This window comes from Stigmatopora nigra, chromosome 17, assembly GCF_051989575.1.
Source record: "Stigmatopora nigra isolate UIUO_SnigA chromosome 17, RoL_Snig_1.1, whole genome shotgun sequence".
Classification (NCBI taxonomy): Eukaryota; Metazoa; Chordata; class Actinopteri; order Syngnathiformes; family Syngnathidae; genus Stigmatopora; species Stigmatopora nigra.
This window is the reverse complement of record NC_135524.1, coordinates 8422332-8445841: the sequence shown is the minus strand read 5'-3', so window position 1 is coordinate 8445841 and position 23510 is coordinate 8422332. Positions and strand designations below refer to the sequence as shown.

General features: G+C 38.8%; 1 protein-coding gene across 5 annotated transcripts; it reads left to right on the top strand.

Annotated features, from left to right (window-relative positions):
• Nucleotides 1–490: 490 nt before the first annotated feature.
• Nucleotides 491–23289, top strand: pnpla7a (patatin-like phospholipase domain containing 7a). 5 transcript variants are annotated; one of them, XM_077737197.1, is made up of 37 exons: nt 491–616; nt 1023–1077; nt 1296–1349; nt 1424–1511; nt 1629–1711; nt 1808–1911; nt 1984–2124; nt 2893–3052; nt 3163–3243; nt 3978–4106; nt 4200–4280; nt 5456–5585; nt 5666–5737; nt 5817–5890; nt 5960–6133; nt 6735–6812; nt 8728–8933; nt 9037–9168; nt 9301–9424; nt 10568–10681; nt 11449–11515; nt 11588–11737; nt 12395–12458; nt 12561–12729; nt 14097–14279; nt 14360–14478; nt 14632–14788; nt 15661–15777; nt 15884–15953; nt 17840–17956; nt 18039–18187; nt 18324–18476; nt 18565–18684; nt 20175–20259; nt 20327–20341; nt 21580–21695; nt 22235–23289. In XM_077737197.1, the coding sequence occupies exons 2-37, from the start codon at nt 1024–1026 to the stop codon at nt 22346–22348; spliced, it is 4044 nt and encodes a 1347-aa protein (XP_077593323.1). In that variant the 5' UTR covers nt 491–616; nt 1023; the 3' UTR covers nt 22349–23289. The 5 variants fall into 5 exon arrangements, with proteins under 5 accessions (XP_077593323.1, XP_077593326.1, XP_077593325.1 ...); XM_077737200.1 differs by having other exon boundaries at nt 21580–21711; XM_077737199.1 differs by lacking the exon at nt 20327–20341.
• The last annotated feature ends 221 nt before the right edge of the window (nt 23290–23510 follow it).

The following is a 23510-nucleotide window of genomic DNA, read 5'->3' as shown; positions in this document are numbered from 1 at the left end:
GTGTATATAAATTTTTAATGAGGGCAATTGCAATCATTCATAAGGGGAGCAATTGGCAGAGGTGGCATGTATAAAAAGGCTGATTGGACACTCTAAATTGCCCCTTGGTATGAGTGTGAATGGTTGTCCGTCTCCTCATGCCCTGCGATTGGCTGGCCACCGATTCAGGGTGTCCAGCACCCCCTGCGACCTTTAGTGAGGATAAAGCGCTTCAGAAAATGAATTAATGAATAATTTGTCGGGCCTACGAAGAAAAAACGAGAATTTACACCTGGTTTTGTACCAACATTAGAACACGCATGTTGTGTATGGTTGTGTTGCCGAAATAGACAGGTTTATGCACAAATAAATGAACTAAAGAGGTGATTTTCTTCTTTAAATATTGACTGATTGAACAGGAACACGCGGAAATGCCATACTTTCTCTGATTGGATGAATCAATTGCTGATGCCATGGAAACGATAGATTTGTTTTTCTATTGGTTGGTGCAGTAATAGAGGCGGGGCTAAGCAAGTGGCAGAGCGACTAAAACTTTTTTAGCCATGAGCTAAATTTCCCACGTCGATCTTTTATAAAATGCCGTAAACCGGACTCATTCGCCGGGGGCGATCTTAAAGTAAGTTTTAGCGAGCACAAACGCACATCAGATCATATTTTGCGATGTCTTATCTTCCCGGATGAGATCATCCTCCGCTGTTCGCTAGCTTGCTAATGTTATTGTTGCTAGCGTTCCTTTGCGTCCGGGATGGAGAATCACCATTTCAAAATAAGCAAAGATCAGTCACTGTATTTGCTGTCGTGTTTAGATTTGTGTTTAGATCTTTAAATATAGTTATTCTGCTTAAAAGTAATAATGATTGACGTGTTTTAATTTCGCGATGACCCAAATTTTGGTAGCTATAACCCCAACCAGCATGGGATGTGATGCTCGTTGGATCAAATAACTCTTGTAAACCAAATCAAGGATACTTGAATGGATATTTGAAGCAAAAACATATTATTAAGATATTTTTATGGTGCAGGATGAGTTGCCGCACTGGAGGGGACGACGGGGACATCTGCGGATGGGCCAGTTCAGTAAGTTTTGCAGATGAATTAACATCTGTTATCTGCAGAATCTGCATGTATTCTAGTTCCTGTCGTAATTAGAATAGATGCCAGTCAAGGTTTTCTTACTGGGATCGTTTCCCTTTTTCATTTCTCTATCTCTGACCCAGACACATCCTGCCTAGATTTTCTATTTATTTATTTAGTATTTTTTTATTTTTAAATTCTGTGTGTGTTTGTGTGTGTAGGCAGTGACATCGCGAGTGCAACAATTTGTAGAAGAAAGGATGCAGACCACAATGGTACATACAACAATACATCGGGTTGGATTTTATTACTTTCTATGTAATTTCACAGTTTTCTGCCTATCTTTCAGCTCACGGGTGTTGTTATAGGTGCAGCCGTTGCGGTCGCAATGATCGGAATTGTAGTGCTTTTCTTGTACAGGAGGTTCAAACATGCCCGTGAGTCTCACATGTTTTTAATGATGATTTTTTTTTCAAGTTTCAATGTCAATATTGTTTAAAGTGTGTAATGGGAACTTGGTGCTCACAATTTTGGTCTTCGGATTCTCTGTCAAGGTGAGCAGCCGCCAGGCGTACCTCATTATCGGTTCAGAAAACGAGATAAAGTGCTCTTCTACGGTCGAAAAATCATGCGCAAGGTAAGTCCTGAATGTTTTAGAATGCTTGAATGAAAAAGTTTTTGGTAGTACTGTCTTAGTTGTATCATATTGATATTTTTTTTTGTTTTACTGTAGGTCCAGACGTTGTCCTCAGTTCCTCCGCCTTCATCATCTAATTCTGTGTCCAAGCAACCACAGCGTGTGCGCAAGAGAACCAAAGTTCTTAGCATTGCTCGCAAGTATGATCCACACAAAATGAAATTCTAATCCTTCATCGTGAAGGTGTTAAGTGACCATTTTCCCCTGAATAGAATCCTCCGCATCCGTAAAGATCCTCCTACTCTTCAGCCTAAAGAACCTCCGCCCTCACTGCTAGAAGCTGACTTGACTGAATTTGATGTGCAGAGCTCAAATCTGCCCTCTGAGGTGCTCTACATGCTCAAGAATGTCAGGTTGGTTTGATAGTTAGGCTTTGTGTAAGACTCGGGTTGGTTCGCGAGCCGCTTTAACGTCAACTCGATTTAACGTGGGCTGGACCATTTTAGATATAATATTTAGATTTTTTTGTTTTATTTTTATAAATGGATTAAAAGAACTGGATTAAAAGCCCTGAATATTCCATTTTTTTATAGATCTAAAACAATGTTTATTTGAGTTTTTTTGATATATTTTTAGATTTTTAAAAATGATTTTTGAACTGAAAACAGAAAAAAATGATTAAAAAATGACAATTATTGATATAAAAAGGGGAAAATCAGGAAATTTAATATACATCTATACTCTTCATTTGAATTTGATCCTAAAACAGAAAGTCGGCACTTATGATTGACTTTCCCCGGCCACACAAAATAATGCGGCGGGCCAGATTTGGCCCCCAGGCCGCCACTTTCACACATAGGAGATACTCAAGGTGATTGTTTGATATTCATGGTCATAAAGAGATTTTTATACAGATACAAATATTTTCTTCCCCTTGACTTGCAACCCAAAGACCTGTTAAACTGAATATTGCACACTGTCTATTGACTGTGTGGGGCAAATATGAAACTGTCAGTGGTATTACGTTAAATATTATTGGTGAAAAAGTTTGTGCGTATTTGTTTTCGACATTCAGTTTCTGCATACAACTCGGAATTTATGCGTCTGTACTTTGATTTTGACTATCGTAAGGCCATTTCAATATATACATTACACATTATGCCATGTTGAACTTTCCTTAGGGTCTTGGGACACTTTGACAAGCCCCTGTTCCTTGAGTTGTGTCGCCACATGGTATTAATTGAGCTGCAGGAGGGTGAAGGTCTTTTCAAGCCAGGAGACGATGATGACAGCATCTACGTGGTCCAGGACGGACGACTAGAGCTCTGCATTTCTGAGAGTGTGGGTAGACATTTTTTTTTGTAATTTACAAAAAAGCCACAGTATGGCATTAGATATTTTACTCAGTCAGACTGCTTCACAGTGTGATGTTGTTTTTCCCCGCTTTGCAGGATGGTACAGAAGTGGCAGTTAAGGATGTTCTTCCTGGCGACAGCGTACACAGCTTGCTCAGTATTCTGGACATCATCACAGTGAGCAACTTCATTACACAGTCACTCCTCTGATATGTCTCTCTCTGCCTCTTTTTTCAGTGAAGGAGTTCATGCATACATTTTTTTCAGGCTTTTGCCCCATCCACACATATGAACTGTTCTAATTTAATTCCCTTTTCCCAATACCTACTGAATTAAACAGTACAAGTGATAAGGATAACTAATTACAGTGGTACCTCGAGACACGAGCGTAATTCGTAAGTACATTTTTAATACAAGACAGTGCTAGTGATGTTCTTATGAGCAGCCACTCGCGACCGCTGTATGCTCGTATATCAAAATTTGTTCGTATCTCAAAATAAATATTTCCCCAAAGTTTTATTCGTATCTCAAATTGCTTGTATGTCGAAGTACCAATGTAGTTGTAAATTTCATATTTAATAGGTTATGTAATTTGTGCAGTCAGGCTTCATTTGGAAGTAATTGAAATTGAAATTAATTTTGGCTTCATTCTGTATCTTTCTTCCTCGACAGACTTACGTGGAGTATTTTCGTTTTAACTTTGGCTGCATCCCTAGTACATTTTCAGAACATGTACTCACATTTCTCAATAAGATTTTACTAATTGTCCATTTTTAAGATGTATTTCTGGCAATGCTGAATCATTTAGTCACTACTTTTCCTGCATTCACATTAGAACTCAGTACTTTATAACCAATGTAATGTTTAACCTTGCTGCAAAATATTTCTTGACATTTCTCCTTATTTTTAAGGGTTTTCCAGCTCCTTATAAGACAGTATCTGCACGTGCAGCCACACGCTCTACCATCTTACGTTTACCTGCGTCCGCTTTTGAGTCTGTGTTCAAGAAATACCCTGAAACACTTGTGCGTGTCATTCAGGTAATGCGATATCATAGTGGTTTCCATTAAAATCATTTGAATATTAGATCATAAGATGTTTAGTTGAATCTTATTTGTTTATGTGTATTTCAGATAATCATGGTGCGCCTCCAAAGAGTCACCTTCTTGGCATTGCATAACTACCTAGGCCTTACAACCGAGCTCTTCAATCCGGTAGGAAGGATAATTATTCCTATACTTTTATCTGTGTGTGTTTACTCTTTCATGCATATAACCTGACATTAACAGCTGTTGTGAAGAGAACTGTCCTTGCTCATTTACGGAAAGTGACATAAACCCTCTGTCCTGCACATCCAAGCTAATTTCACACAACATTAAGCACAGCATCATAAACTGTCCTTCACACGGTTCAAACGAATAAACCGTAATAACCTCTTCAGAGGAAACTTTATGACCAAAAATAGCTTTCACGAGCGAATGCTTGAAGGCCCTTTGGTGGCCAATTGCTATTTAAAATTTATTGTATTGGTTGTGCTGGTAAATATAAATAATACTGCAGAAGAAGTCTAAAATACGTGGCCACAAAATTAATGAACATCTCGGGGGGCAGATTTTAAAATGTTTTTGGGGATTTTATCCTTCAATTCTGATATTTAATTTACTTTGTTTTGAAATCAACGATAAAAGCTGTTTGATGAAAGTAAAATATTACTGGTAATACTTGGTTTTGTTACCATTGAAAGTCAAGAAGTCATTCTAAAAAAATGATATGTACGTAAAGGTACGCTATACCATGATAATGTAGACAACACTTCTTATAATATAATGTGTAAATACTGATTATTAATGCCATATTTTTCAGATTGTAAACCACTCTTGCCATCTAATATCTCATAATATAAGGTAGTGAGATGCTGCTTGAGGCCCAGTGCAGTTTACAGTATATGAACAAATTCTATTTTTCTTGTGAAATATGGTGAGCTTCTTCTAAAGTGAGGTGCAGTTTAAAATCCGAGCTGCCAACTTCTCCGGAATTTCCGTATTTGCCGAGGCAAGCAATACACACTCAAGGACTCGGACAACCTCCCTAAACTCCAGACATCCCCCCATAATTGTCACTTACATTTTTTTGGAAGCAACCATTTTGGAAAAGTACCAAATTTCCAATGTAAATGCCTCGAAATTCACACCATTGCTACGGCTTTCTCATCCTCACCATTTGAATCAACTTCACTGTAAATCGGATAAATTCGGTAACACGAGTGCATTATGAATCATCCGGGTTCTGACAAATGATTCGTCATGTGCGACTTCAGGATGGCAATCGCATTGTTTTTTTTTTTTTTTTAACTGAAATGATGCTCACTCTCTTGTTGTTCATTTGACAGGAGAGCCACGCAGTGCCTTTGTCCAATGTTAACATCGCGGCAAGTGAGGCAATATCAGGGAAGACAATTCGCCGTATGCACTTCCATGATGAGTTTGCTGTGGGGACCGAAGAGAGCCCTCCAGAAACAGGTCTCACATACACACTTCATTTTTGTTGTTGTTGCCAGTTTTGATACTGATCCAATACAATTTCACTTCATATGATACAGACGGTGTAAAAGAGAGTCCTACAAACAACCACAGGAAGCAGAAATCCATCTCAATAAACCCAGACAGTGCAGGTTGATCACTATCATAAACTTTAGGTTATAACTCAAAAACGATACTTATACTTATTACGCTCCTGGTTATATTTTACAGGCGACATGACCATGGCATGCGAACGGGCTCGGGTCAACATAGATGAAAGTCCACCTAGTCCTGCAACTCAGAAGGTAAATCACTGTATTTATCATATTAAATCAACCTACCCTATCTTACATGTGCTACATTTATTCACCAAGTTGCATGGAAACATGCTGCCTATTCTGAAGAAGAGCGTGACCATGCAGCATATGCCCTCTGAGGTGTTTCTCTACACAGACAGTGGGGGGCAGTCTGACAACATATACCTCAGCAAGAGTGGCACAATCTTCCAGGCTGCTAAAAAAGACCTGCTTGAGATCATCCAGTTGCAGGTAGGAGGCGGAGTCAAATACTTTTTTTCCCCCCATCTAACGGCATTTCTTTTCTTTATTGGGTCACTAACCACGGACAGCTACAGTCTTCACTCGATTATCGCAAATTCACTTCTTCACAATTTTTTTCAGCATTTTTTTTTTTAAAGTGCTTAAAAATGTGAAAATCCACGCTTAAACTCCTAATCGGAAGCCACTCTTGTTACTAGTACTCAGCACTGAAGGGAAAAAAAAGGGTAGTTATAGGCGTGACCCTACTTTGCAACTCTTCGATTATCGCGGCCATGTCTGCTCTACATTAACTGCGATGTTCGAGAGATTACTATACTATTCTTTTGTCAAATCAGTGTGGGTTTATCCAGTCTCATTTTCAGTGTTTTAAGACAGGTTTTCCTTTGCAGTCTAACAAACAATGCTCCTTTTTGAAAATCACCTCCTGTCTAAAATTTACTCATTACTACCATATTGAAATTGTTTAAAAATGTTAACAAAGCTAAATATGCTATGTTGAGTTCACGTTGACTCAAAATGGGAAATAGTCTAATTCGTAATTTGTAGGTATAACTGTGAAGATGATGTGAGATATTTTCTCTGTTTTCAGGATCCGAGCCTTCTTGAAGGAAGAGTGACCCTTCACCAAGTAAAAGCTGGTTCTGTGGTGGCTCGTCAGGGAGATCAGGTTAATCTCATTAATATTATCAATGATACATCTTCTTAGCCCATTATCTGGCACTCAGTGAACTCATTGGCACGTCATTGATAGCACTAGATGTCCAATCTGTTTTGACTGCGACTATTGTTGTTAATGATTTAAATCCAATGACATTAAAAAAAAAAAAGTTTAACCTCTTGGCCAGAAGAAGCAGAGGTTCTGTATTTGGCTCTGTTTATTTTTCTGCCAATATGGTTCTGTATGAGTTAAATCTAACTGAAAACTAAATTATTGATTTATTATATACCCACAGAATATATCTACAATGAGACTGGTTCAGTTTTATGATTGATGTATTATTAACATTTGATTACTTAGAAGTGTAGTCGATGGAGAGCATTCTGACTGAGAGCATGCATGGGAGCCAGCCATACGTTCCCTTGAATTGCCAACTACGGGCTGTGGGAATGGCCAGAAAACATCCCGCGTTAAAAAAAACAAAAACAAAAACAACGTCAAAGAGGGTTTATGTTAATGCCGCCATTAACACATTTATTGATTGATAATATTAAAATGTGTACTTTCCACTATGTCCAATAGGTCAGGGGTGGCCAACCCGCGGCTCGCGAGCCGCATGCGGCTCTTTGCCCGGTTTCATGCGGCTCTTACGTCCATATCAAAGTTTGTATTTGTGTTTTATTTTTTTTGCGTGTGCGCTTCGCTTGAGTTCAATACGGTATTTTCGTCCAATGCGCATGTGCTTGGGATGAAAATACCTCAAAGTTTCCCAGTAGGAGCAAGGTCATTTGAGTAAACGTTTTTAACAGAGTGGGAGAGCTCCCGTGAACCAGAAGCGACAATGAACGGCGTCGCGCACACAAAAAGTATCCCAAAGATCGAGCGTCGGCTGAAAAAGCCACACCCCGTGCGAGGCAGACCAAGGCGAGAGTGCTCAGCCGGGAGCAGCCAATAGGAGAGCGAGGTGTACACCCACGTGGTGGGCGCGCTAGTTCGCCCACCACGTGGGTGTACACCTCGCTCTCCTATTGGCTGCTCCCGGCTGAGCACTCTCGCCTTGGTCTGCCTCGCATGAACATTGTGTGTGCACTGTCTCACACAGACAAACTCTCAGTTCAACCAAGTCCACAAACAAAAATATAATAATTTACAATAGCGTTTTTCTTTTTCTATGCATGTTACTTAGTGGGACTTCTGTCATAAAATCAGCGCCTATTTTTGCGCAACATTCGCTCCTTGTGAGCTGTCATTTATTATGAATGGCTTTTAACTAGCGAAAAGCCATTCATAATAAATGACAGCTCACAAGGAGCGAATGTTGCGCAAAAATAGGCGCTGATTTTATGACAGAAGTCCCACTAAGTAACATGCATAGAAAAAGAAAAACGCTATTGTAAATTATTATATTTTTGTTTGTGGACTTGGTTGAACTGAGAGTTTGTCTGTGTGAGACAGTGCACACACAATGTTCATTGTTGATAATGACTGGCCTGTGCTGTTAGTACTGTAGGAGTCAATTTATGTCATTACTATGCTGGTGTGTGACATTTACAATAAATCTGTGTGATGTGGCTCTTTGCGGTAACACAGTAAAAAATGTGGCTCTTTGCGGTAACACGGTAAAAAATGTGGCTCTTGGTCTCTGACTGGTTGGCCACCCCTGCAATAGGTCATGTCCAAGTCTTTATGTAGTTTTAAATTTTGTTTATTACCAATAACCCATCGTCAACCCATAAGAGGTTAAACTTTGTAGGTCATATTAATTCATGTTGAAGAGATTTCCTGCCTATCCCAACCAGATCCATTTCATTTGAACATCTACTGCAGTCAATGACACTGAAACGTAATTATTCACTAGCAGTCTTCTTTCCTTCAATGACAATGAATGAGTCAAAAATGCCTTATTTGCCCTTTCTCTTTTTAGGACGTGAGTATTCAGTTTGTGATTTCGGGCCTTCTTCATGTTTACCAAAGAATGATTGACCGTGAGGAAGACACTCGTCTTTTCGTCACGCATCCCGGAGAGCTTGTTGGGCAACTTGCCGTTCTGACAGGAGAGCCCCTCATATTTACTGTCCGTGCCCAGCGAGACTGCAGTTTCCTCTCCATTTCCAAAACCCATTTCTATGAGTTAGTCCTTCTGCATTAACTCATATCCTTTTCAATGCACCAATAATATTTTTACTTCATTTAATTAAATAAAAAGTAATACATATATATTTCTTTTATTTAGGATTATGCGCGTGGAACCAAAAGTAGTACTGAAAGTCGCCCACGCTGTGGTGAGGAGGATGTCTTCTTTTGTCAGACAGATTGACTTTGCACTTGATTGGATGGCCGTGGAAGCGGGCAGGGCTGTCTACAGGTACTTTCACCAAAGTTGCACTTTGTTAGAGTAGAAGTAACACAAAGCCTTGTCTTTTTGCAAAGAAATAAACACTGATCCAAGGTCTTGAGGTTATGTTGAATTACCTTTTAATGGAGGTATATTTTCCAGGCAGGGGGAGAAATCCGACAGCACTTTCATCGTGCTCAGTGGACGACTACGTTCCGTAATCTTGAAGGAGGATGGGAAGAAGGAGTTGATAGGAGAGTACGGACGCGGTGACCTGATTGGTGTGGTAAGGACAAAGCATTAGTGATTTGAAGAAGAAAAATCTTCAATGCTAGGCATGCATGATTGTCAAGAATATTCTCTGCTAGTTTTATCATTTATCCTTTTTCATCACTACTGTGCTCATAAAACAAAATTGACCAAAAGTATTCCCATGCAATGCTGTACTGTACTATACTTGATGGTTTTTGTCATCTTAATCACAATCCTAACAAATGGTATGAAAGATTATTTAGACTAGCACTGAAAATGTTCAATACATGTTTGCTTTGTGAACATGGTTTCAAAGTCATAAAGATTATTGCAACGTTTTTTAATTCTTAAGTTAATTAGTTTTATAATTTGCCATATGGGTTTACATTTCACATCGTTTGTGTTTAACTGGGTCACATCCAGGAATCTGTCGGAATTCATTAGCCATGTTATACATACATATTTATTTTCTTTCTGCCATCGTGGTCCTAAAAATAACTGTGGCGGAGGATCCTGTGGTTATGGATGCAAGGAGGCGAGAATCTGTAATTTCTAGGAATTTTGTTCACATACAGAAATTCTTTAACATATGAATGTCCCAAAATATGAGAAATTTGAGATACAAGTAAAATTCCAAGCAAATTTTTGCCTTGAGATAAGAGTATACGAGAGACGCAGTGGTCCTGGTGGCAGAGTTTTCAAGACGCTGCTTATGGTAACAGGACACTCTGTCTTTCTTGCCACTTCACCCTCGCCTAAAAAAAAATCTAAGCTCATCGACCGTACAGGTAGCATTTTTTTGCATTAATCAGTCCAAGTGGGAATGGATTAAATTGTATTTAGTTCATTTGTATGGGAAAATTTGATTTGAGATCTGAGTAAATTGACATACGAGCTCTGTCCCGGAATGCATTTACTTTGTATCTCAAGGTATTACTGTATTTTTGTTTCTTTACAAACATGATTAATATAATTGGCTTTTGAAATAAGACACTGCCTGACTATGTAAGGGTTTTATACATGTACTAAAGTCTATTTGTTCATCTTTCAAACCGCATTGGTCCACAGATACATCTAGATTTAAAATAGTGGAAAAAGTAGCAGCAAATAATCTGATTGTTAAATTGGTTAAAGGATTCTTCCTATATGAATTACAATGTTGTCATACTCTGCACAGGTGGAGGCCTTGACCCATCAAAACCGAGCCACCACCGTCCATGCTGTAAGAGACTCTGAGCTTGCAAAACTGCCAGAAGGTGCCCTCAGCTCTATCAAGAGGAAGTTCCCACAGGTACCCTTAAGGCTGATGAACTTTTTGCCATATACAGTAATCCCTCAACTTTCACGAATAATGTAGACCAGACATGGCCGTGATTATTGAAATACTGCAAAGTAGGATCCACCCCTATTTTTACTAACATACGACATGTTTTCCTGTCTATACAAAAATACAAGTTTGAGTTTGATTAATTTAATAAGGGTCAGCCTAATATTTATTCTGCTTTAATTGTTTTATTATGTCAAACAAGCCCAGCCATGTCGTTTTCATAACACTAGCGTGTATTTGGTAGCAATCCCCAACCCTGTATCCAAGTATGTACTGTATTTGTATTTGTAAACTCTGGAATTGTTACATAAATGCAGGATAGTTTATTATAACCTCCTGACTACCCGGAAAAAATGTGGTCCAAGCACATTTATTTCGAAATTCCCCAATCTATATGAAAGAATTAGAATAATGTAAAATCAATTTGGGATCATTAGAAAGCGCTGTATGTCCTCTATGGAGCATAAAAATGCGATTGGATGCACTAGGTGGGAGATATTTACGTTTAGAAATGTCCTCTACAGAGGACAAATTTGAACTACTGGTAGTCAGGATTAGACCTTATTTATTATTCTCAATAGTTAAAAACCATTGTAAATGGACACACTTATAATACACATGAACGTGGATAAAATCTCCTAAGAAGAAAAACACACAATGATAATTAGACAATGACAATGCATCAGTCTTTTAGATTAGAGACTTACTTTTGGAATGTTTTTGCATCACAGGTTGTCACGAGGCTCATCCACTTGCTTGGGCAGAAGATTCTCCAGCAGGTTAATCTTCCTCTAACAGGTGTGTGCATGTTGCATATATATATTCATAAGTGAAAGAAACTTTTTGGCAAGAAACACTTGGTGCCTCCAGGTCGCAGTTTGGCACTGCACACACCTGGCAGTAAATGGGACGCAGGCAACCAGGCATCCAACCTTTCCACGGTGACTGTTCTTCCTGTCTCCGAGGAGGTGCCGCTAACCGCCTTTACCCTGGAGCTGCAGCATGCACTCCTTGCAATAGGTAGAAATTATTTAATATTCTTTTCTGGTAGATCTGACTTGGCTGGTTTGTCATCTTTGCTTCTAGAAGAGCACCATATTTTTCGACTGAGTCACACCTGAGTAGAGTAATACCATATCCATATCCTGTTAACTTTAGATTTTAAGATGTCATTCAAAAGATTGATTTATTTTAAGGCAGTATAACACGCACTTGTTCTCAGAAAGATTTATCAAAACTGTCGTACCTCTAATTAAAAATAAAATTGGTTCCAGAACTTTTTTTGTAAGTTGAAAATTTCATAAGTAGAGCAGTACTTCATGTGTAAATTGACGTTTTCGTAACTTAGATCTTTTTTTCGTATGTTGAGGCACTCCTTTTCATCTCAAAAGGTTTCGTAACCTGAACATTTTATACCTAGAGGCATTTGTAAGTAGAGGTATGACTTATAATAAATGACATTCTATTAAAAAGGGGGAGCTAAAGTACTTTTTAACTCATTGCTGATGATAGACATACATTCCCTTTTAATTGGAAGCGCTGGTAGTGAGCTACCTGCCGAAGGAGGAAAGCAACCACGTGATTGGACATTAATCCCAGTAAATGGAACTGAAAGATTCAATAAATAGCTCTATAGCAGCAGTAACCTAAACCCACATTTGCCTCTTTCACATTCAGGTCCCACTCTTCTGTTGACCAGCGATATAATTAAACAACGCCTTGGAGTTGCAGCGTTAGACAGGTATGTTCTATAGTAACGTGGGAACGTGATCTAAATCATTTATGGTTTGCAGCATAAACATCTTGTCATTTTATTCCCTGCCCTACTTCTTTCCCGTCACAGCGTTCATGAATATCGTCTCTCCAGTTGGTTGGGCCAACAGGAAGACATTCATCGCATCGTTCTTTACCAAACAGACTATACACTGACCCCTTGGACACAACGGTGTATTCGTCAGGCCGACTCCATCCTCATTGTGGGCATAGGCGAGCAGGATCCTGCTGTTGGAGAGGTCAGGGTTCAAGACCTTAAACATTAACACCTTAAACACATTTTTTTGGGTGATTCTACCTACACTACATGACAATCCCCCAAACAGGAGAGCAGTGATTTTTCCATCCCCCATTTACACTATTATTTTTTTTTGTAAAGAAACATTCATTGATTATTTATTTCCTCATAGTGAACCAACTGCATAAGCTATTTTTCCAGATAAAGGAACATTGACATTTCGTATATGGCACATTCTAAACTATTTGCAACCTGAAAGGAAAATTAGTAAGTGCTGGGCGATATGGAAAATCCAATGTGCTAATAACCACTTATGCAACAGCCTGTTCAATTTTGATGTTTCAGAAGATTTTTTTTTTGAATACGTAATGTAAAAAAAACAAGATGAACAGAAGCCGCGGATGTTTATGCCGCGAAGTGTTGAAGGATGACAGTATTTGACTACTAGGAGTCAAATTCTGTCATCCATCATCACTTGACGGCTTTAACAGTCATTGCTTCAGTCTATCTTGGTATTCTATATTAAGTATCCAATCCAAGTGTTCATAAAACATCCAAATTCACACTAAAGCTCACTAATGGAAGACGGGAGATGGAAAAATGGCAGAAATCAGGGCACCGCTTCTACTTCGCCGCTGAGTTGGGTAGCATTCAGCGCCAAAGAGTAAGCAAAATTTCACCATAGAAGAATGACCTGTCAAGTAATATAAAACGCACAGAAGGTATGGTAATAATAATTGGGGTGACCCTACTTCGCGCAGCCATGTTTGGGCAACATTATCTGCAAAATTAGAGAGATTACTGTATAAGGTTGTGATATCTCTGTTCCAATTGGAGTTAAAAGGATATACTTTATACATTTCCATACATTTCCAAGGTATCAGATTGGGAGTCTGTATCGGCAAATTCTCATCATTGGTTTCGCATTCAAAAATGTCTGATTCGGATAAGCCGAATACATCCTTAGCTTATTTTTGTTTGACCCTGCGGCATGTAAAGCTGCAGGAGAATGATACTATGAAAGGGTTGAAGCAGTAGTGAATACTTATCAGAAGGAAAAGTAATTGCTTTCTTGGGGGGTAAATACAGGAATGTATCCACATCTTACAAGCATTGGCGAATAAGATAGAAAGACAGATCAATATTTGCTGGGACAAAAATCGAGCCATAGCCCAGGATTGGATGTTTTGGGACCACACACATTCTCATGCATGACTCATTTGTCCTGAAAAAAACCCAAAAGATTATTTTCAAGGAAGGATTTTTCCAGTAACTGTTTTCTAATCATGTGAAACACATTCATTGTTGACCACATACAGTCACTCATCATTATGCGGCACCTGTAAAATGTTGATGGCTTCCCTCTAGCTGGAGCGCATGCTGGAAGGAAGTGCTGTCCGTGCCCAGAAGCAGCTGGTACTGCTTCACAAAGAAGACGGCCCACCTCCCAAGGGGACTGTGGACTGGCTCAACATGCGTAGCTGGATCTCTAGACACCTCCATCTATCATGCCCACGACGGGTCTTCTCTAAGAGGAGCCTGCCCAAACTGGTGGGCACATCTAAGATACTTTTCATCCCACATTCTAATATGTCCTATTCTTCATTTTGAATCGTTTTCTTTCTTTTTAGTTAGAGCTATATGAACGTGTATTTGAGAAGCCACCGGATCGTCATGCAGATTTTTCTCGACTAGCCCGAGTCCTCACTGGGAATGCCATTGCCCTCGTCTTGGGTGGAGGCGGAGCCAGGTAAAAGGCTACATATAGTATTACACAACCTTGAGTTCAGGTTTCATACTTTGAAATTTGATCTGGATTTTTGAAAAAAATATTTTTGAGCACATTTATTTCCTAATTTGAATATAATTTTAATCCTCTCTTGTTTATCTGTCTTGCTTGTAGAGGTTGTTCCCAGGTCGGGATTGTCCGAGCTCTCTGTGAGGCCGGAATCCCTGTCGATCTCATCGGGGGGACCTCCATCGGTTCCCTGTTGGGGGCACTATATGCCGAAGATCGGAGCCATAGCCGCATGAGGATAAGGGCCCGAGAATGGGCAATGGTAAGATTTTTCCATTTCTTTGGCGGCATTTACCTCAAAATACGCCCGATAGTATTATTTACTACTTCTCAAATGATAAACTAATACAGTATCTGTATAATGTTAGTTTTCTGTTGCTGTTAGTACTGTTATTACTTTGTCTTCCGGAACTTGGGTCATGCTGTTTGACCTGCAGTGTTTAGGCATTTTTCCTTGATCTCATACTTGACATCTTGTCTATGGGGATGCATGCAAAAACATGTTCTCTTTGTGTAGGAATACAGTATCGTGTGAGAAGAAAGCTAACATAAGCACATGCAAATAAAACATATCTAGAGAACTTCAAATTCTGAATTCATAACAACTTTGCATTAAATAGTTCTCTAAAGGAGCAAGTCTCTTCCATCTTGTTGTTCAGTACAGACAGGCCATGCCAAGGCTACATCGCTTTTAATGCTTCCTTCTGCTTCAATTAAGTTGCAATGCTAGTGACTGGGTTAAGGCCTGCATTGCCTTGAAATATCAGTCAACCGCACACCACTTTCTTGTCTTCTGTTTTTCCTCAATGGATAACAGGGTCCTCTTCATTTCATTCGCACCAATAGGTTTTAATAAATAACTTTGTTGTCAAATGGTAGTCCAGAGTTGTTGTAGTTGTTGTGGCAGTCTCCAATGGGAATTAATGGGAGCCCAAAAGAAAATAACAGGTACAGGATAAACGACAAAATAAATAACTGATGGAATGTTTGTATACATGTAATGAAATAATTCTAAGAAACTCTATAGTAATTAAAATGAGGAGAGAAATCCCATTAACAATTTACTTTACAATAAATAAATGTTTGTTGTTTGAAAGAAAGAAAGCGAAACTAATTTTTCAGTTTTCTCTGCAGGAAATGACTTCGGTTTTCAAGAAGGTTTTAGATTTAACATATCCAGTCACCTCCATGTTCTCTGGCGCAGCCTTCAACTCCAGCATCAGCAATGTATTCAAGAGCAAACAAATTGAGGTGAGAAGAGGTGGTTTGAATTCCACTGACAATGACAAAAAATTGCATTTCGGTGAATAGACAATGATGACCTTTAACTCTACCTTGTTTCTGTTTGCGCATGCAGGACCTCTGGATACCATATTTCAATATAACAGCTGACATTAGTGCCTCTGCAATGAGAGTGCACACTGATGGTAGGTGCCTATTTTTATAACAGTTTTCGTAATACTGTGTAGTTTTTGCAATGGCATTGTCGCTCACCTCCTATTCCACGTCGGGGCCATTTGATGAACATAACATTTAAGTTAATGGGCAGTTTGAAATAGCTTTAGATGGCTGAATTTTTAACCGATTATTGAAACAGGCTCTGTTTAACATTGTTTTTAAAACCCATGTAGAATAATTCACATTGATGGTTGTTCTAAACTAATCCGTTTGTAAATCTGTGGTAAATTCAGCGAGTTAATTCTATTTTAGTGATGAAAATCAATACATTACAAAAGAGCCCGCCAGAGAAATCCCCAGACGCAAGATGATAGCTAGTTTCTTACATAACTGACTCAGCCTTTAGATGTCTAGCCTTATTCATAGGGATTTCCCCCTGTCCGATCCTGTGATTGGTAATCGGGCTCAATCATGATCACGTTATTTTTAAATCAGAATCTAGTTAAAAAAAAACTGTTTATTAAATGGACTTTTTTTTCTTTGAAGTATTAAGTTATTGGCTGACACTGACAGCAATAGATATCCCAACCATTTTGACTGGGAGTGAATGTCAGTGAATCATGATCACTCAATGCCAGAACATCCCAGTTTAAATAAATGTAATGCTTATTGCTGTCAGTTGTAGTGAATGAGCTAAAGGCTACTTGCAACAATAGTAGTTACAATAATAGGTATGCTTGCAATCCAATCACGTGATAGGAATTTGGGCCTGACTATGTCATTGTAAGAAGATGGGAATTGGGTGAGATGGATTGTGTTTTTAAGATTTTTTTTTTTAGCAAAGGGCTCCAAAGCAAAAGAATTATTATTGGCGGCTACACAAATCTTGGCAGAAACCTTGTCAGACGTCATCAAATAACAGAGGATTAGTAGTTTATGTCCACAAGTAATCCATCTCATTTATATATAAATATATATACATATATACATCTCTATAATATACCCCAACAAATTTAATTTCAGTACTAGCCCTTGTCCCCCAAGTAAACTCAACAAGAAAAAACAAACAAACAACCAGAAAGAGTCCAATTTTTTTTAAACGTCCCGCCCCAAGGTGGTTTTAAATGGGACAATGGCAAGGGCCTCAAATTCAACTCATCCTGGGGGCTCTTGGAACAAGAACAAAGTGAGCGAGAATTAAAGAGTTCCATCTGGACAGTCTAAAAATAAAGTGTTTCTAATTGAGTCATAAAGGCCACACGACTCAAAATGTCAGGTCCACATAGTATATGGACCCCAGGCTTCTATGAAATTGTTTCCTTTTAAATAGCAAAACAAGTCACTTGTCCTTTAAAGTGGTTCAGTATGCGGCCTCTGAAGAATTTCATAAATTTCCTGAATGCGGGATGAATAAAGTTATCTAATCTAATAAAATTATAACAAAACATTCATGCATTCATTTTCTGAACCGGTAGCGGAGGGTACTCGAGCCAATCCTAGCTAACTGGGCACCAGATGGGCGACACCCTGAATCGGTGGCCAGCCAATCACAGGGCACAAGGAGAAGAAACAACTGTTCATGCTCACACTCGTACCTAGGGGCAATTTTTTTGAGTTCAACCAGCCTACCCTAGATGTTTTGAGGATCTGGGAGGAGGAAACTAGAAAATACCCAGAGAAAACCCACACAAGCCCATAGAACCTGCTAATTCCCACACTGGGGATGGACCTCGTATGAACTATTCACGCTCACATTCATATTTAGGGACAATTTATTGTGTTCATTCGCCATGACAACAAAACAATTCCCATCATTTTATGAAGTATTATTGAAGTTTCAATCAGAGATCCTTATGGAACTTAGCATAGAATACTTATTTTCATGTTGTACATCTTACAATGTTGTCTTTGTAAGGTTCTTTATGGAGGTATGTCCGTGCCAGCATGTCCCTCTCTGGGTATCTTCCCCCTCTCTGTGACCCAAAAGACGGACATCTCCTAATGGACGGAGGCTACATTAACAACCTACCAGGTTTGGACTTCCCTTGTATTTCAAATTTTCCTGAGATTTTGTCAATTTTCAACTCTTTTTAATTCATTTTTGTCACCGCCAGCTGATGTGGCGCGCTCAATGGGAGCCAAAGTGGTTATAGCAATTGATGTGGGCAGTCGTGATGAAACCAACCTCACTAATTATGGAGACTCTCTATCAGGCTGGTGGCTGCTATGGAAACGCCTCAATCCCCTGGCAGAGAAAGTCAAGGTAATGGCGTCATTAGAAAATAAAAGGCTAAATACAGAAAGTTGGACCTTTTGCGGGGTTTTATGGGTCATTAAATACAGTTTTAATGGGAAGACGGTTTCCTTAAGGGGTTTTCCTCACTGGTGTGTTTACTCAGGTTTTGAACATGGCTGAGATTCAGACCCGGTTGGCTTATGTGTGCTGCGTACGACACCTGGAGTCTGTGAAGAATAGCGACTACTGCGAGTATATCCGACCTCCCATCGACCGTTACGGGACGCTGGAGTTTGGGAAGTTTGATGAAATTGCGGTATGTTTCTATGCACTTTAATGTCCTGTGGTTTGTTGATTCGTTTCTTTTGGTTTGGAAAAATCTTATCTCGTCTGTGCCATCTTAGGAGGTAGGATACCAGCATGGCAAGACGGTGTTCGATGTGTGGCGTCGTAGTGGAGTGGTGGAGAAAATGTTGAAAGACAGACACCAGGAAGAGTTTCACAACACGCAATGCAAGAATAATGTGAGTTCCCACTTGGTCACTCGAACTTCTTTCTGTGTCTATATAACAATCACGGCCGGATTTTTAGTGCCGTGCTTTAATACTGAATTCCGGCATGACAAAGCAGGCCTGACATTTTGATGAAGCGTTCCATCAATAATTGGCTTTTTTCCATCATTCTCAGACCAACTGTAATCAGCTTTTATGCTGCACTGTTTTTGCGCCAAAAGTGGGTCGCGGCTTTCCATCTTAGGACTCTCAACTGCTTTTCCTTACCCTTACATGACTAATAACAATATTGTTATCTGACCTGCTATCAGAATGTGCTAGAAATTCACTACAATTTGGTACAAATGTCTAGTCGGCCAAGTGTTTTGACTGTTTTTTCGAATGACTCGAGACTAAAAGTAGTCTCTTTTTGCTGGTACTCTGGCAAATGAACAATAATATGCAAATGCAAGGTTAGACTCCATATTCCGTGATGTTGTATATATAAATTGTTGTCTCATTCTTGATCATTATTGATCATATTTTCTTGTTTCATAAAATTCAGCTCTAAAGTAAGGGTCTCAATCTTGTGGCCTGGCAGTATTTTGCAACTCCCTACTTGACATTGAGGTACAGTGCTTGTGCATGTAATTTCCCCCCAAGACTTGCAGAAAAGTTTGCGGACTGCGTTGGTTTTCTCCGGGTACTTCGTAATTACTCTTTGCACAGCACTCGTAACATAGCATAAACAAATATAAATGAACTTGGATTGCGATGCAGACACACTCAAAAATAAATTTAATCTAACCTTACACTAAACTTAATTCTAATTTTGTTTTACATTTTTATACATTTCTCCTCCCGCACTGTTTGCCCCACTTCCACCATGAGTTTTAGATGCAACTTAACGATAGTAGTTTGCTTTTGTATTCCTTTCAAATTATTCCGAAAATGATGCACACAAATGTCCTCACAATAGGATAACACATGACCACTTGCCAACGAGAAGCATTAAACACCCCATTCGCAATGACTAACGGGAAAAAAGTGCTGTCAGAGTCATTACAAAGAGGGAGTTGCGACCAGAGACATTACACGAGGAAGTTGCGGAGACAGAGAGACCGTGCCCATGATGTTCTTATGAGCAGCATCTCACATCTGCTGTCTGCTCGTATTTTAAAATTTGTCTCGTATCTCAAGATAAATATTTGCCCGAAATTTTGCTCCTATCTCGAATTGCTTGTATGTGGGGCCACTCGTATGACAAGGTACTACTGTATACTGTATCTTCTTATGTCTTTCAAACCTGCCATGAACAGAAAGGGAAATGACAGCAGAAACTTGCAAATACTCGAGAATCACAACATAAGAATTGTTTATGTTGTAGAATCCTATTAGTAAGTCTTAAGAAGATTAATTTACTTCCACTTTATAAATACTTAAAATCTGTTTTTGTAATATTTCATGTGGCCCGAACTCACTAGGAATCTATGTCTAATTTCTCCATCCATATTGTCGTTTAGGTGTTGACATGTCCAAATGCTTCCTTCACTGACTTGGCTGAAATTGTGTCCCGGATTGAGCCTGTTAAACCTGCCTTAGTGGATGGTAAATCCAAACACACACACACACATGCTCTTTTTGCCATACCTAAAGTATTCCTTTTTCATTTTAGCATGTTCAACCCCAAGTAGGTGCATCTTACATTGATATTACACATCAGTCCATGCATGCAAGCTAGCTGGTTATCTTTTACATTTAGTTTCTTTTTTCTCAATGCAGAGGTTGAATAAGTCACTTCTTATTTGCAGCTACTAGGCTTACAGAAGACATTGAATTGTATGTTTTGAGGAGGAACGGCCATTGTCAAACACAGACCCTTCCAGCAAAGTTAAAAAAGCAGCAATTTACAGGGAGTCCTCGGGTTTTCATGTGCTCAAACTACAATGTTTGGAGCTCATGATATTTGGGCTTTATCCACCATTAGGTCTCCTACTTAGCTAGTTCATAATGCTTCTGTGTTTGGCGGTATCTTTGCTTTTTCGCCTTCCTTTTTTCACATTCTGGCCCCTTAAAAGAAATCTTACCATTACCATGTAATCTAGAATTAATATAAAAAAAGAACTGAGAAAGGAGAGCGATACCAACTTTGGTAAAAACATCCCTTGTTCAGAGGCTAAAATTAATCCGCCTCATGATAACTCTTCAGTCGTTGTAAAATGCAGTTTTGTGGCCACACGGACCTTGCGTTGCCGACAGTCAAAGTCAATCGGTTCACTTAACCTAAAAAATAAGGATGCTAATGTAACCAATCGGCCTTTACAGATGGTTAACGTTGCAAATGGTAATGTGCTGAGCCATGTTTTTATTGGGCATTCCCTAAATACACCCAACTAATTAGAGGGAGAGGTGGGGGCGTTGCAGAGTTTCTCTTGTTAGCATCAGCTACGGCTCACAATAGCCATGATCCTTGCTTTCTTTTGAAAACCATAACTCTCCATCCACCTCTCAGCAATAATGCTAAGAACTACATATTATTTTTCACACAAAGTATTGTGATGTAAAATTCGTCTAACGTGGAAATTCGACTTGCATAGGAGCAGAACCCGGCTTATAACTCGAGGACTTCCTGTATTCTTATATTTCTATTAAATCTGGTGCTTGTATTTTCGCAACAAATGGCTACGACCTCATGGGTGCTGGACTTTAAAATTTCCACTATATTCACAAATTAAGCATTTGGTAACACTGCAGCACTGTATTCATTTTTCATATTCCAGATTGTTTCTCAGTCTTCTATGCTCTTCCGACCTCTCCATTTGCACTCCCACTTGCATCTGTCTTCTTGGCCACCCCGCCCCTCTCCTCCGATAGTCCCTCAATGTGATCTTTTTTTGTTTCTCCTGTCCTCACCTCCCTCCCCGTCAGAGGAGTCAGACTACCACACTGACTATGACGAGGAGGCAGTGGAGAGCGCACTGTCTGACCTGGAGCTATACAGTCACTATGGAGATCATACTGAAGGGGAGGATACTGCGGACACGGTGCGGGCCTCCGCTTGTACGGGCGGGTGATTTCTTTCGAACACTGCAATCGCTGAATCATGACAGGCACATTTGACAACATATGCTTGAAGTTAAAAAAGGAATGGATGTCAAATTATTATTACTGCGAAAAAGAAAAACGAGGTGAGACCAGACTGGTATTGAAGCAATCACCCTCAATGGCAGCTACTGAGTTAATGCTTAAAAACAAATACGTTTCTAATAAGTTCAAATATTTTTTATTTTACCACATTCTGATGTTTAAAAATTGGTGTGCTCGATCGGGGACATCCCTATCCAAGTTTTTTATTTTTTTATTTTATTTTTTTTAAATTAAATAATAGTAATAATGCATATATAACAGTCATTATTTTATCTTGTTACAAGTAACATAATCTTTTGGACATCAAAACCAATTGAAATGAATTTAATCAGTTAGTTTCAAATAACTCACTTGACATCCATTATGAATTTAATTGTACAATATTGTCTCATTTTGTGTTAACAAACTGTCATAATGAAATTATTGAAATTCTTAGGATGAAGAGCTGGATGAAAGAAGTACTCAGCCTCTAAACGTGGGTGCCAGCCAGGAACATTCACTGAACATCTCAACGGAGCAAGAGGTAGTTTCCAAAGGTCTCATCAAGTGATGAGAGTAATAATAAAAGAAAACTAGACTGCCTTAGGCCTCAAATACACTCCTTCCCTTGCCACATGGAGTAAAAATTACTCTTCATTCAGGTTCAAGTCCAAATAATTTAAAACCACCATAATTTCTTACTTTGAGATGGTTGAACTTTAAATGAGTGAAATCCGTCAACTATTTCCAAATTGGCACAAGGTCTTTTATATAAAGAAGTATTAGGGCCAAATGCCAAAAAAAACCCTGGAGAAAAAGATTAAACATGTTTTAATATAGAAGTAAAAGGTTGTAATACCGCCAGGAAAAAAAAAAGATACATTTACCCTTATCAGAGCAATTACACGATTAATATGAGGATTTCATACAACAGGGAGAAGAAACATAACTTTAAAAAAAACAATTTATATTGTGTTTCAGTCACAGTTACATTTGGAATGCATCGACAACAAGATCAAACTTTTGTTACCACAATGTGTGATTGGACAATACCTCCAGACACATTTAAAGAAACAAAACTAAACGACATGTACATATAAATACCAGAATGAAGTTGATACTACAAATGAAAGAAGAAAAAGACATACAGTATTTGTTTTGTAAATTGACTCCATGATTTAAGTAGAGTAGCGAGGGGAAAAAAGTACAGTGGTGGCAAATACTGTTAAGTTTAGTGCCTCTAGTTTGTATGAGCCTGTCACCCATTAATTTTGTATGGAGCAATTATTTTAGTTGTCTATCCATTTAAATGTTTTGCTGGGGAAACTAAACTGGCTTTAATACACTAATATTTACCTAACTGAGACTATAAGGGGAAATGCCTGATGCTATTGCAAGCCATAATTATGAATTATTTTTTTGCATTGTGATAGTCTTTCTGTAAAAAGGCAACAACCTCAACTTTTCATAATGGACAAAAACAAAATTCAAAAAAAGGAGATTCAAACCATTTCATTGCCTGGAGTTGAAGCTTACTTTCCAATCAACAAAACAGAATGCAAAAATCGAAAAGCGCTCTTAGCTTAACCCTTAAATTGTTTTCGTAGTGTAAGCCCTTACAAATGTTTATTTGAACACTGAAATATAACATGATAGCACATAGTTTAATAGTGCTCACACACATAAACAACTGCCGGAAATATTAATGTTTGACCTACTTGTTTATCTCCCGA

Coding starts and splice junctions, on each gene's coding strand:
- pnpla7a (XM_077737197.1), top strand. CDS start 1,024: ATGAGTTGCCGCACTGGAGGGGACGACGGGGACATCTGCGGATGGGCC. Junction 1,512..1,628: donor CAGGAGGTTCAAACATGCCC/GTGAGTCTCACA, acceptor TTCTCTGTCAAG/GTGAGCAGCCGCCAGGCGTA. Junction 18,685..20,174: donor ACACGCAATGCAAGAATAAT/GTGAGTTCCCAC, acceptor ATTGTCGTTTAG/GTGTTGACATGTCCAAATGC.